Here is a 15,768-nt window from a genome sequence, read left to right on the forward strand (position 1 = left end):
ACAGCGGTGTAGGTTCAAAAAACAAAAGATCCGGTTTATTTATGCTCCATGCAGTGATGCATATAACAGCCAAACAAAATAAAACAAGAAAATAAATCCTGGTCAGCTTGACCTCTAACTACACACATAGACTCCCTGTCTAACAACTGGGTACAGCCTTGTGCTGTACCAGTCCCTGCCTTTGTTGTAAAGGTTTTGCCACACAGGCGTTAACTCACCGCACAGTACAGGTGACACACTCCCCAGTCTATACAACACAAAACTGGTTCCAGGATGGAGCATCTCCCTAAGCATGCTGGGGTTTTTTTGTAGAGGTCTTAATGAGCCCACTTGCTTCAGCTGGGCTCATTAACTCTTCCCCTCTAATTGTAAAAGTCTGCATAAAGCCTGAATCTAGGACACACATATTTACCATCCTGGATACAACCAGGTGACTTCACCTGCCTGCTGCCACATACCCCCCCCCCTCTTGTTTCAACCTTGGGGTTGTAACACCAGCAGTCAGACACGCATGTATCCGAGACAAAGCATCCACATTCCCCATTTTAACACCAGGGCGATGCTTAACTGTAAAGTTAAATTCCTGTAGGGCCAGGAACCACCTATTTACCCTTCTATTGGTCTCCTTGTTCTGAGCCATCCACTTTAAAGGAGCGTGATCAGTCACCAGGTCAAAGTGCCTACCTAGCAGATAGTACCGAAGGGAATCTAGAGCCCACTTCACTGCTAAACATTCCTTCTCAATCGTGGAGTAATTTACCTCATGGGACTTTAACTTCCTGCTGAGGTAAATGACTGGGTGCTCTTCCCCGTTCCAGACCTGGGATAACACTGCTCCTAACCCAACGTCTGATGCATCAGTTTGTACCACGAAGTCCTTAGAGAAGTCTGGTGAGTACAACACTGGCTGGCTACATAAGGCTGTTTTTAAGGACTGAAATGCTTCCTCAGCCTCTGGGGACCATTTAACCATAACAGACTCTTTCCCTTTTGTCAGGTTGGTGAGGGGCACAGCCTGAGAAGCAAAATGGGGAATGAATCGTCGATAATAGCCAGCGATTCCCAGAAAGGCTCGTACCTGTTTCTTGCTGTTGGGACGTGGCCAACTCTGTATGGCCTCGACTTTATTGACTTGGGGTTTTATCACCCCCCTCCCAATAGTGTACCCAAGATATTTGGCCTCCTCCTGTCCAATGGTACACTTCTTTGGATTGGCCGTAAACCCAGCTTCCCGGATAGAGTCTAGGACTGCTTGTACTTTTGGTAAATGTGAGACCCAGTCTGTGCTATGGATAAATCACATCATCCAGGTAAGCTGCAGCATATTTCTGATGGGGCCTCAGAATCTTATCCATTTTCCGCTGGAATGTTGCCGGTGCATTCTGTAACCCAAACGGCATTCTCTTATATTGGAATGCCCCATCTGGGGTTACAAACGCAGTTTTCTCCTTGGCCGACTCGGCCAGGGGAATTTGCCAATACCCTTTGGTGAGATCAAGAGTTGTCATATATCGGGCTGTTCCCAGCCGGTCAATCAACTCATCTATACGTGGCATGGGGTAGGTGTCAAATTTTGTAACTTTATTTAATTGTCTAAAATCGTTACAAAACCGCCAGCTCCCATCAGGTTTGGGCACTAGTACGATAGGACTGGACCAGTCACTCTGGGACTCCTCTATCACACCCAATTCCAGCATCCTTTGAACCTCCCCCCGTATTGCCTCCCGTCGGGCCTCTGGTATTCTATAAGGTTTTAGTTTTACCCTTTCTCCTGGCGGGGTGATAATGTCATGCTCTACGCCAGATGTTTGTCCCGGAAGCTCAGAGAAAATCTCTTTGTTACGAAGTACAAACTCTTTAACCTCCTGTTGTTGGGGTTTCGATAAGGGGTCTGCTATTCCAACTTCAGGAACTAAGCAATCAGGCTGTACTTGTGACAAAGTCTCTGCGACTAGGGATTCCCTATCCCTCCAGGCTTTCAGCAGATTGACGTGATAGATCTGCTCCGGCTTTCGCCTTCCTGGCTGTCTAACCCTGTAGTTCACCTCACTAATTTTCTCAATTACTTCATATGGACCTTGCCATTTGGCCAGAAATTTGCTTTCAACCGTAGGGACTAGCACCAAGACCCTATCCCCCGGGGAAAAAGTACGTGTCTTGGCCCCACGGTTGTACACTCTCTGCTGTGCTAACTGCTCTTGGGTTAAATGTTCCTTTACAATTGGCATTACCTGTGCAATTCTATCTTGCATCAGGGCGACATGCTCAATCACACTCCTGTGAGGAGAACTCTCATTTTCCCAAGTTTCCTTGGCGATATCCAGCAGCCCTCTTGGGTGTCTCCCATAGAGCAACTCGAAGGGTGAGAAACCCGTAGAGGATTGGGGTACCTCCCTAATGGCAAACATCAGATAGGGTATTAGACAATCCCAATTCTTTCCATCTCTATCCACCACCTTCTTTAACATTTGTTTTAGGGTTTTGTTGAATCTTTCAACCAACCCATCTGTTTGGGGGTGATACACAGATGTACGCAATTGCTTCACTTTGTACAACTTGCATAATTCTTTCATAACCCGGGACATAAAGGGTGTACCTTGGTCCGTAAGCAGTTCCTTACAAATACCCACGCGGCTAAAAACAAGAGATAGCTCTTTGGCTATGGTTTTGGCCGAGGTATTTCGGAGAGGAATTGCTTCCGGATAACGGGTGGCATAGTCCAAAATAACCAAAATGTACTGATGCCCCCTAGCAGACTTCATTATCGGACCTACCAAATCCATTGCGATCCTCTCAAAGGGGACCTCAATGATAGGAAGAGGTACCAGTGGGTTACGGAAATGTGGCATAGGTGCCGACTTCTGACACACAGGGCAGGAGGAACAATACTTTTCTATTTCCTTCATGACCCCAGGCCAATAGAATCTCTGCAGTACCCTCTCTCTGGTTTTCTCTGTCCCCAGATGACCTCCCAGAATGTGTCCATGAGCCAATTCTAACACCAACTTCCTGTAAGGTTTGGGCACTACAAGTTGCTCAATGGTTTCTTCTGCCCTTTGAGCCACTCGATATAGCAGGTCCCTTTCCATAGTGAAGTAAGGATAAGGGCAAGTCTTATCTGGGTTCACTAACTCGCCATCTATTTTCACCACATTTTCCCGTGCCTTTATTAGGGTGGGGTCTTTTAACTGTTCTGTGGCAAAATTTTCCCTGTGAACCTCAAGATCCGAAAACTCCACAGACGGCATGTTTTCATCTGAGGATGTTGGCTCCTCCCCAGTTTCTCGAGTTTCCCCCGCCAATACCGACAAGGGAAATTCAGGAGAGTCCTCACCACTCCCAGGAGGAATTCTGGTCATCTTCCTGGTTTATAGGGGCACCAATGGGGGCCTCAGGACAATCCCAGAGTTCCCAGAATTTTGGAAAATCCCTTCCCACAATAGCATCATGTGGTAAGTGAGCCACTAACCCCACCTGATGAGAGAGGTTACCTTTGGGGGTCTCAAAAAACACTGAAGTTACAGGATACTCTCGGGTGTCCCCATGCACACAAATAACAGCCACCCTGTTCTTCCCAGAGACCTCTGTAGTAACTAATTCAGCTTTTATCAACGTTACCAGGCTACCTGAATCTAGCAACACATCAACATGTCTACCATTAATACACATTTTACATAAATGTTTCTCAGGTCCCCGAATGGCAGTGCATGCAACTGTCGCAAACAGCGACTGACGTCTCTCCCTTATAAAGTCACATTGCATAGGCTCATCCACAACTGGGCAATTGGCTGCAATATGTCCCTCTTGCCGGCAGCGGTAGCAAATAATCTTTTTCGCTGCCTCTTGCAGCATGGGCTTCCTGGGCTGCTCCCGCCAGACCTTAGGTAGAACTCCCACCCTCTCACTCTCTCCACCCTCACCCCTTGGAGTCATCTTACCCGCCACTGGGGATGATCTGGTCTTAGGGGGGAAAGTCCGTGAGTCCCTGGAAGAGGTGGTCAGGTTCTCTGTAGCCAAGTACCTCTCAACCAGATCCACAAGTTTATCTGCATTTTCTGGGTCTCCATGGCTTACCCATTTTTGGATGGCAGTAGGAAGAGCTCTCAGGAAACGATCCATAACCACACGTTCCACAATGTTTGGTGCAGTCAAAGTCTCTGGCTGCAGCCACTTCCTGCTCAGGTGAATGAGATCATACATTTGAGACCTGGGAGGTTTTCCAACCTGAAAAGTCCAGTTATGCACACGCTGAGCCCGGACGGCCAGGGTGACACCCAGCCGTGCCAATATTTCTGCTTTTAGCACCACATAGTCTTTTGCTTGGTCAGGCTCTAGGTCATAATAAGCTTTCTGCGATTCCCCAGTTAACAGAGGGGCCACCAGTCCAGCCCATTGCTCCTTAGGCCACTTTTCCCTTTCAGCAGTCCTTTCAAATGTGGTCAAAAACACCTCCGGATCATCCTCTCCAGTCATTTTTGTCAGTAAACGGCACTGACTGTCACCTGGTGAGACAGGTTTAGCATCACCCCAACATAGATGAAGAGTCCCTTGGATAAACCAGGTTGTAATACATCACCTGAACAAAAATGGAGTGTCACCTGTGCAGACATAAGAACACTATGTCCTCTGTATATGCACAGATACCTCCTTAGAGATTTACCATCATGCTAACAAAGCTGAAGTGTCACCTGGGTAAAGCAGGATGCAGGATATCACAAAAATGTAACGTCCCCTATGCAGACACAGGAATGTCATATATACATGCAGAGACCGTGCCACCTGGCAAGACAGACGTTTAGCATCACCCTATGGAGTGTCACCTGGGTAGACAGAATAAAGCTATGTCAAGTATAAATGCACAGACTGTCACCTGGTAAGACAGAGGTTTAGTGTCACCCAATGGAGTATCACCTGGATAGATAGGGATTTATTATACTAAATGCAAATGCCCCCTGTGCAGACATAGGAATGTCATCTATATATGCAGTGACTGTGTCACCTGGTAAGACAGACATTTAGTGTCACCCTAGCAGAGATAAAGTGTAACTTGGGTAAACTGGGCTGCAGGATGTCATCTGAACAAAGATGTAATGTCACCTGTGCAGACTGAGGACCTCTTTGCCATGTATCCATGTACTGACTGTCACCTGGTGAGACAGAGGTTTGTTGTCATTCCAACAGAGATGAAGTGTCACAGGGGTATATTAGAATGTAATATATCACCTGAACAAGAATGAAGAGTCTACACATGTACTGACAGCGCTGCCTTATAAGACAGAGATTTAGCAACACTAACAGAGCTGAGGTGTCACCTAGGTATACAGAGGAATGTCATTTATACATGCTCTGACTGTGCTGTGAGACAAGTTGAGTGTCACCGTAACCTCCCTAGCAGTAGGATGTCAGATTTTTGCGTCTCAGAGCGGTACATTGTTTTGCAAAGAAATTTGGCGTTTTATATTGTAGGCCTGTAATTCTTAGTAGTAACACACTTAAATCTGTCCAAACCAGAGTCTAGTAGACATCCCGGGTAGAACGTTTTAAACACAAAATGATAAATATAATAAATAACCAAAAATAACTATGAAAAAAAAAAAATAATAATATAAAATTAATTTCCCCATGATTCACTGGCTCTGTTTTCTAGCTGGCCTAAAACCACTTTTGACGTAGGAGGACATTTTTTGGTTGCCATGGACCCCTTTCACAATGAGGCGTTTTTAAGGTGTTTTTAGGCTAAAAACAGCACCTGAAAAGCAGCTCCCCTGCCATCTCAGTGTGAAAGCAGGAGGGGCGATGCGCTGGCAGGATGTTTAAAAAAAAAAAAAAAAAAAAAAACAACTCCTGCAAGCAGCATCTATGGAGCGCTGTATACAGAGATTTGGAAGTTAACAGAGATAAATTGTCACCTGGGAAGCAAAGTATTACCCTATGGAGTGTCACCTGTGCAGACAGAAGAACGATATGTCAAGTATAAATGCACTGGTCGTGACCTGGTAAGACAGAGGATTAATGTCACCCTCTAGAGTGTCACCTAACACTAATGTTGCGTACACACCACCCGACTTTCCAGCAGACTAGGTCCGAAGGGATTAGTCTGATCCTTTAAAAAAAAAAAAAAAAAATTATATATATTTTTTGTGAGGGGTTAGCTCGGCAGCGGGTGTGTGTGACCCCCTGGATGGGTTCACAACACAAAGTCAGGCACAGCAGACAGCGGTGTAGGTTCAAAAAACAAAAGATCCGGTTTATTTATGCTCCATGCAGTGATGCATATAACAGCCAAACAAAATAAAACAAGAAAATAAATCCTGGTCAGCTTGACCTCTAACTACACACATAGACTCCCTGTCTAACAACTGGGTACAGCCTTGTGCTGTACCAGTCCCTGCCTTTGTTGTAAAGGTTTTGCCACACAGGCGTTAACTCACCGCACAGTACAGGTGACACACTCCCCAGTCTATACAACACAAAACTGGTTCCAGGATGGAGCATCTCCCTAAGCATGCTGGGGTTTTTTTGTAGAGGTCTTAATGAGCCCACTTGCTTCAGCTGGGCTCATTAACTCTTCCCCTCTAATTGTAAAAGTCTGCATAAAGCCTGAATCTAGGACACACATATTTACCATCCTGGATACAACCAGGTGACTTCACCTGCCTGCTGCCACATACCCCCCCCCCTCTTGTTTCAACCTTGGGGTTGTAACACCAGCAGTCAGACACGCATGTATCCGAGACAAAGCATCCACATTCCCCATTTTAACACCAGGGCGATGCTTAACTGTAAAGTTAAATTCCTGTAGGGCCAGGAACCACCTATTTACCCTTCTATTGGTCTCCTTGTTCTGAGCCATCCACTTTAAAGGAGCGTGATCAGTCACCAGGTCAAAGTGCCTACCTAGCAGATAGTACCGAAGGGAATCTAGAGCCCACTTCACTGCTAAACATTCCTTCTCAATCGTGGAGTAATTTACCTCATGGGACTTTAACTTCCTGCTGAGGTAAATGACTGGGTGCTCTTCCCCGTTCCAGACCTGGGATAACACTGCTCCTAACCCAACGTCTGATGCATCAGTTTGTACCACGAAGTCCTTAGAGAAGTCTGGTGAGTACAACACTGGCTGGCTACATAAGGCTGTTTTTAAGGACTGAAATGCTTCCTCAGCCTCTGGGGACCATTTAACCATAACAGACTCTTTCCCTTTTGTCAGGTTGGTGAGGGGCACAGCCTGAGAAGCAAAATGGGGAATGAATCGTCGATAATAGCCAGCGATTCCCAGAAAGGCTCGTACCTGTTTCTTGCTGTTGGGACGTGGCCAACTCTGTATGGCCTCGACTTTATTGACTTGGGGTTTTATCACCCCCCTCCCAATAGTGTACCCAAGATATTTGGCCTCCTCCTGTCCAATGGTACACTTCTTTGGATTGGCCGTAAACCCAGCTTCCCGGATAGAGTCTAGGACTGCTTGTACTTTTGGTAAATGTGAGACCCAGTCTGTGCTATGGATAAATCACATCATCCAGGTAAGCTGCAGCATATTTCTGATGGGGCCTCAGAATCTTATCCATTTTCCGCTGGAATGTTGCCGGTGCATTCTGTAACCCAAACGGCATTCTCTTATATTGGAATGCCCCATCTGGGGTTACAAACGCAGTTTTCTCCTTGGCCGACTCGGCCAGGGGAATTTGCCAATACCCTTTGGTGAGATCAAGAGTTGTCATATATCGGGCTGTTCCCAGCCGGTCAATCAACTCATCTATACGTGGCATGGGGTAGGTGTCAAATTTTGTAACTTTATTTAATTGTCTAAAATCGTTACAAAACCGCCAGCTCCCATCAGGTTTGGGCACTAGTACGATAGGACTGGACCAGTCACTCTGGGACTCCTCTATCACACCCAATTCCAGCATCCTTTGAACCTCCCCCCGTATTGCCTCCCGTCGGGCCTCTGGTATTCTATAAGGTTTTAGTTTTACCCTTTCTCCTGGCGGGGTGATAATGTCATGCTCTACGCCAGATGTTTGTCCCGGAAGCTCAGAGAAAATCTCTTTGTTACGAAGTACAAACTCTTTAACCTCCTGTTGTTGGGGTTTCGATAAGGGGTCTGCTATTCCAACTTCAGGAACTAAGCAATCAGGCTGTACTTGTGACAAAGTCTCTGCGACTAGGGATTCCCTATCCCTCCAGGCTTTCAGCAGATTGACGTGATAGATCTGCTCCGGCTTTCGCCTTCCTGGCTGTCTAACCCTGTAGTTCACCTCACTAATTTTCTCAATTACTTCATATGGACCTTGCCATTTGGCCAGAAATTTGCTTTCAACCGTAGGGACTAGCACCAAGACCCTATCCCCCGGGGAAAAAGTACGTGTCTTGGCCCCACGGTTGTACACTCTCTGCTGTGCTAACTGCTCTTGGGTTAAATGTTCCTTTACAATTGGCATTACCTGTGCAATTCTATCTTGCATCAGGGCGACATGCTCAATCACACTCCTGTGAGGAGAACTCTCATTTTCCCAAGTTTCCTTGGCGATATCCAGCAGCCCTCTTGGGTGTCTCCCATAGAGCAACTCGAAGGGTGAGAAACCCGTAGAGGATTGGGGTACCTCCCTAATGGCAAACATCAGATAGGGTATTAGACAATCCCAATTCTTTCCATCTCTATCCACCACCTTCTTTAACATTTGTTTTAGGGTTTTGTTGAATCTTTCAACCAACCCATCTGTTTGGGGGTGATACACAGATGTACGCAATTGCTTCACTTTGTACAACTTGCATAATTCTTTCATAACCCGGGACATAAAGGGTGTACCTTGGTCCGTAAGCAGTTCCTTACAAATACCCACGCGGCTAAAAACAAGAGATAGCTCTTTGGCTATGGTTTTGGCCGAGGTATTTCGGAGAGGAATTGCTTCCGGATAACGGGTGGCATAGTCCAAAATAACCAAAATGTACTGATGCCCCCTAGCAGACTTCATTATCGGACCTACCAAATCCATTGCGATCCTCTCAAAGGGGACCTCAATGATAGGAAGAGGTACCAGTGGGTTACGGAAATGTGGCATAGGTGCCGACTTCTGACACACAGGGCAGGAGGAACAATACTTTTCTATTTCCTTCATGACCCCAGGCCAATAGAATCTCTGCAGTACCCTCTCTCTGGTTTTCTCTGTCCCCAGATGACCTCCCAGAATGTGTCCATGAGCCAATTCTAACACCAACTTCCTGTAAGGTTTGGGCACTACAAGTTGCTCAATGGTTTCTTCTGCCCTTTGAGCCACTCGATATAGCAGGTCCCTTTCCATAGTGAAGTAAGGATAAGGGCAAGTCTTATCTGGGTTCACTAACTCGCCATCTATTTTCACCACATTTTCCCGTGCCTTTATTAGGGTGGGGTCTTTTAACTGTTCTGTGGCAAAATTTTCCCTGTGAACCTCAAGATCCGAAAACTCCACAGACGGCATGTTTTCATCTGAGGATGTTGGCTCCTCCCCAGTTTCTCGAGTTTCCCCCGCCAATACCGACAAGGGAAATTCAGGAGAGTCCTCACCACTCCCAGGAGGAATTCTGGTCATCTTCCTGGTTTATAGGGGCACCAATGGGGGCCTCAGGACAATCCCAGAGTTCCCAGAATTTTGGAAAATCCCTTCCCACAATAGCATCATGTGGTAAGTGAGCCACTAACCCCACCTGATGAGAGAGGTTACCTTTGGGGGTCTCAAAAAACACTGAAGTTACAGGATACTCTCGGGTGTCCCCATGCACACAAATAACAGCCACCCTGTTCTTCCCAGAGACCTCTGTAGTAACTAATTCAGCTTTTATCAACGTTACCAGGCTACCTGAATCTAGCAACACATCAACATGTCTACCATTAATACACATTTTACATAAATGTTTCTCAGGTCCCCGAATGGCAGTGCATGCAACTGTCGCAAACAGCGACTGACGTCTCTCCCTTATAAAGTCACATTGCATAGGCTCATCCACAACTGGGCAATTGGCTGCAATATGTCCCTCTTGCCGGCAGCGGTAGCAAATAATCTTTTTCGCTGCCTCTTGCAGCATGGGCTTCCTGGGCTGCTCCCGCCAGACCTTAGGTAGAACTCCCACCCTCTCACTCTCTCCACCCTCACCCCTTGGAGTCATCTTACCCGCCACTGGGGATGATCTGGTCTTAGGGGGGAAAGTCCGTGAGTCCCTGGAAGAGGTGGTCAGGTTCTCTGTAGCCAAGTACCTCTCAACCAGATCCACAAGTTTATCTGCATTTTCTGGGTCTCCATGGCTTACCCATTTTTGGATGGCAGTAGGAAGAGCTCTCAGGAAACGATCCATAACCACACGTTCCACAATGTTTGGTGCAGTCAAAGTCTCTGGCTGCAGCCACTTCCTGCTCAGGTGAATGAGATCATACATTTGAGACCTGGGAGGTTTTCCAACCTGAAAAGTCCAGTTATGCACACGCTGAGCCCGGACGGCCAGGGTGACACCCAGCCGTGCCAATATTTCTGCTTTTAGCACCACATAGTCTTTTGCTTGGTCAGGCTCTAGGTCATAATAAGCTTTCTGCGATTCCCCAGTTAACAGAGGGGCCACCAGTCCAGCCCATTGCTCCTTAGGCCACTTTTCCCTTTCAGCAGTCCTTTCAAATGTGGTCAAAAACACCTCCGGATCATCCTCTCCAGTCATTTTTGTCAGTAAACGGCTCACACCAAAGGATGCGGTATTATTGTACCCACTTGCTTCATTGGTCTGCGGATGTTGCTGTATTAATGTCTCTATTTTCTGTTGAAAATTCTGCTCTTGCTTCTGCAAGAGGTCTATGAAGCGGGCTTCAGATCGCTGCTGGGCTTGTTGCTGAGCTTCCAAACTCTGCTGGTGAGCCTTCTGCTGATTTTCCAAACTCTGCTGCAAAGTTGCATTTATCTGCTGCTGGGCTGCAAGGCTCTGTTGTTGAGCTGCAAGGCTCTTTTGTAAACCTGCATTTGTTTGCTGCTGATTTGCATTTGCTTGTTGCTGGTTTGCATTTGCTAGAGCCAGCTGTCTCAGTATCTCCTCCATGCTGGCCTTAACAAAAAAAAAAGTGCCAAAATTCTCCACCAACTGTGAGGGGTTAGCTCGGCAGCGGGTGTGTGTGACCCCCTGGATGGGTTCACAACACAAAGTCAGGCACAGCAGACAGCGGTGTAGGTTCAAAAAACAAAAGATCCGGTTTATTTATGCTCCATGCAGTGATGCATATAACAGCCAAACAAAATAAAACAAGAAAATAAATCCTGGTCAGCTTGACCTCTAACTACACACATAGACTCCCTGTCTAACAACTGGGTACAGCCTTGTGCTGTACCAGTCCCTGCCTTTGTTGTAAAGGTTTTGCCACACAGGCGTTAACTCACCGCACAGTACAGATGACACACTCCCCAGTCTATACAACACAAAACTGGTTCCAGGATGGAGCATCTCCCTAAGCATGCTGGGGTTTTTTGTAGAGGTCTTAATGAGCCCACTTGCTTCAGCTGGGCTCATTAACTCTTCCCCTCTAATTGTAAAAGTCTGCATAAAGCCTGAATCTAGGACACACATATTTACCATCCTGGATACAACCAGGTGACTTCACCTGCCTGCTGCCACAATATATATATATATATATATATATATATATATATATATATATATATATATATATATATATATATATATATATATATATATATATATATATATATATATATATATATATATATATATACATATACATACATACATATACATATACACACACATACATATACATACATACACACCTAGAAATAGAGCATGTTTCAAATCTATCTGACGGACTCAATCGGGAAAACCGTTCGTAAGACGCAAGGAAGGCTATTGGCTACTGAACTTCCTTGTTTAGTCCAGTCTACGTCATCAGGTTCAAAACAAACAGAATTTCGAATGGACTAAGGTCCCTTTCACACTGGGGCGTTTTTCAGGCGCTACAGCGCTAAAAATAGCGCCTGAAAAAAATCGGGCCCCTTCCACTCCAGTGTGAAAGCCGGAGAGCTTTCACACTGGAGCGGTGCGCTGGCAGGACGGTGAAAAAAGTCCTGCTTGCCGCATCTTTGGAGTGGTGAAGGAGTGGTGTATTCACTGCTCCTACCCATTGAAATCAATGGGGCAGCGCGGTTATACCGCCGGCAAAGCGCCGCTGCAGCGGTGCTTTGCGGGCGGTTTTAACCCTTTTTCGCCCACTAGCGGGGGTTAAAACCGCTCCGCTAGCAGCCGCTTCTAAAACGATGGTAAAGTGGCGTTAAAAATAGTGCCGCTTTACCGCCGACGCCGCTCCTGCACCAGTGTGAAAGGGGCCTTAGTCCATTTGTGTGTGGCCAAGTCCGTTCCTTAAGTCCGTAGGACCAAGTCTTCCAGAAAGTCTGGTGAAGTGTCATCTGGGTAACAAATATGCAATGTCACCTAGTAAGACAAAAGTTTAGTGTCATCCCAAAAGAGAGAAAGTGTCATTTGGGTAGACATGGATGCAGGATGTCACCTGAACCAAATGCAATGTCACCTGTGCAGACAGAGGAATGGCCTCTATACCTGGGAAGACACAAGTTTAGCCTCTTCGTAACAGAGATGAAGTGTCACCTGGGGTGCTGTATGTCACCTGTGTAGAGGAACACTATGTCACGTATACATGTAGTGATGTCACCTGTATAGAGGAACACTATGTCATGTGGTGGAGGGATGTCACCTGTGTAGAGGAACACTATACAGGTGACATCACTACATGTATACATGACAGTGTTCCTCTACACAGGTGACATCCCTCCACCACATGACATAGTGTTCTTCTACACAGTTGACATCATTACATATATACATGACATAGTGTTCCTCTATACAGGTGACATCACTACATGTATACATGATAGAGGAACACTATGTCACGTATACATGTAGTGATGTCACCTGTATAGAGGAACACTATGTCACATACACATGTAGTGATGTCACCTGTGTAGAGGAACACTATGTCACGTATACATGTATTGATGTCACCTGTGTAGAAGAACACTATGTCACGTATACATGTATTGATGTCACCTGTGTAGAAGAACACTATGTCACTTATACATGTATTGATGTCACCTGTGTAGAGGAACACTATGTCACTTATACATGTATTGATGTCACCTGTGTAGAGGAACACTATGTCACGAATACATGTATTGATGTCACCTGTGTAGAGGAACACTATGTCACGAATACATGTATTGATGTCACCTGTGTAGAGGAACACTATGTCACGAATACATGTATTGATGTCACCTGTGTAGAGGAACACTATGTCACGAATACATGTATTGATGTCACCTGTGTAGAGGAACACTATGTCACGAATACATGTATTGATGTCACCTGTGTAGAGGAACACTATGTCACGAATACATGTATTGATGTCACCTGTGTAGAGGAACACTATGTCACGAATACATGTATTGATGTCACCTGTGTAGAGGAACACTATGTCACGAATACATGTATTGATGTCACCTGTGTAGAGGAACACTATGTCACGAATACATGTATTGATGTCACCTGTGTAGAGGAACACTATGTCACGAATACATGTATTGATGTCACCTGTGTAGAGGAACACTATGTCACGTATACATGTATTGATGTCGCCTGTGTAGAGGAACACTATGTTATGTATACATGTAGTGATGTCACCTGTATAGAGGAACACTATGTCATGTGGTGGAGGGATGTCACCTGTGTAGAGGAACACTATACAGGTGACATCACTACATGTATACATGACAGTGTTTCTCTACACAGGTGACATCCCTCCACCACATGACATAGTGTTCTTCTACACAGTTGACATCATTACATATATACATGACATAGTGTTCCTCTATACAGGTGACATCACTACATGTATACATGACAGAGGAACACTATGTCACGAATACATGTATTGATGTCACCTGTATAGAGGAACACTATGTCACGTATACATGTAGCGATGTCACCTGTATAGAGGAACACTGTCATGTATACATGTAGTGATGTCACCTGTATAGAGGAACACTGTCATGTATATAGACAGGTGGAGGGGATGTCACCTGTGCCCCCTCACGCCTTGTGCAGTAGGAAGGTAAGTGGTAGGGGGACCTACCTGGGTGGGCCATGGTGCTGGTGTCATTCCCGAAGCCCACGTTGTAGATGAGGACGGCAGAGGCGTTGTGCAAAGCGGCGTGCCGGATCTTGTCCCTACACGTGCAGTTCCCGATGGGGATGAGGGCCACCCACCGGCCGGCATAGGTAGGTACTGGGAACTTGGTGGCGGGGTCGCAGGCCAGCCTGTCCTGCGGGGAGGGAAGGACCGCCAAGCCCCAGGCATCCTGCTTGAGGGAATGCTCTCCGTAGCGGCCGCACTCGCTCTTCTCAGTCCGGTTGGTGCCGCTGGTCGGGTCGTGGTAGGTGATGTTGACGAAGGCCGTGTACCACTCCTCCTTCTCGGCCACCGTGAAGTCCATACACAGCAGATGGACGAAGCAATAGGAGAGCAGCCAGGTGGACAGAGCCAGGCTGCGGCACGCTCCAATGACAGACATTGCCATCTTTCTTCTCCCAGCTCAGGCTACACAGCAACTCTGCCTGTGCATATGTCACCGCCGGAGACTGCGCGCTCATTGGCTGCCGCCAGCTCCCCCGCCTTCTCCTCCTCCTCCTCCTCCGCAACTCTACTCCTTCTCCTCCTCACTCCTCAGCTATCCGCTCCGACCACCGCCGTACATTACCGGCCTGACATCTCAGGGGGCACACGGGGAGCCATGCCATGGACTGCCCCTCTTCTGTGGGTTCAACCGGAGTGTTGTCCTCCTCCAGACTCCGCACAGCATGACGTGTTCTGGGGAGGAGCCTGAGGGGACACCACAGCGTACACAGTTGGCTACACACTCTACTCACTGACATTATATATATATATATATATATATACACTCCTCACTGATATAGCCCGCCTCACACCTGTAAGCTCTCAGCCCCCCCTCATACCTGTACGCTCTCAGCCCCCCTCACACCTGTACGCTCTCAGCCCCCTCACACCTGTAAGCTCTCAGCCCCCTCACACCTGTAAGCTCTCAGCCCCCCCTCATACCTGTACGCTCTCAGCCCCCCTCACACCTGTACGCTCTCAGCCCCCTCACACCTGTACGCTCTCAGCCCCCTCACACCTGTAAGCTCTCAGCCCCCTCACACCTGTACGCTCTCAGCCCCCCCTCACACCTGTCCACTCTCAGCCCCCCCTCACACCTGTACGCTCTCAGCCCCCTCACACCTGTACGCTCTCAGCCCCCTCACACCTGTACGCTTTCAGCCCCCTCACACCTGCACGCTCTCAGCTCCCCTCACACCTGTACGCTCTCAGCCCCCTCACACCTGTACGCTCTCAGCTCCCCTCACACCTGTACGCTCTCAGCTCCCCTCACACCTGTACGCTCTCACCCCCCCCTCACACCTGTACGCTCTCAGCCCCCTCACACCTGTACGCTCTCAGCTCCCCTCACACCTGTACGCTCTCACCCCCCCCCTCACACCTGTACGCTCTCACCCCCCTCACACCTGTACGCTCTCAGCCCCCTCACACCTGTACGCTCTCAGCCCCCCTCACACCTGTACGCTCTCTCAGCCCCCTCACACCTGTACGCTCTCTCAGCCCCCTCACACCTGTACGCTCTCTCAGCCCCCTCACACCTGTACGCTCTCTCA

At 47.4% G+C, this 15,768-nt stretch overlaps 1 protein-coding gene across 1 annotated transcript in view; it reads right to left on the reverse strand.

Annotated features, from left to right (window-relative positions):
• Window positions 1–14,877, reverse strand: part of RNF150 (ring finger protein 150) — a 276,332-nt gene extending 261,455 nt beyond the window's left edge. Inside the window, exon 1 of the mRNA XM_077476943.1 lies at window positions 14,174–14,877. Within this exon, the coding sequence (XP_077333069.1) occupies window positions 14,174–14,618 (445 nt within the window). The 5' untranslated portion in view covers window positions 14,619–14,877. The remainder of the gene's footprint in view (window positions 1–14,173) is intronic.
• Window positions 14,878–15,768: the final 891 nt, after the last annotated feature.

Source organism: Lithobates pipiens, unplaced genomic scaffold (assembly GCF_037356315.1).
Source record: "Lithobates pipiens isolate NorthernLeopardFrog02 unplaced genomic scaffold, aLitPip1_a1.2 Scaffold_13, whole genome shotgun sequence".
In the NCBI taxonomy this organism is placed as follows: domain Eukaryota; kingdom Metazoa; phylum Chordata; class Amphibia; order Anura; family Ranidae; genus Lithobates; species Lithobates pipiens.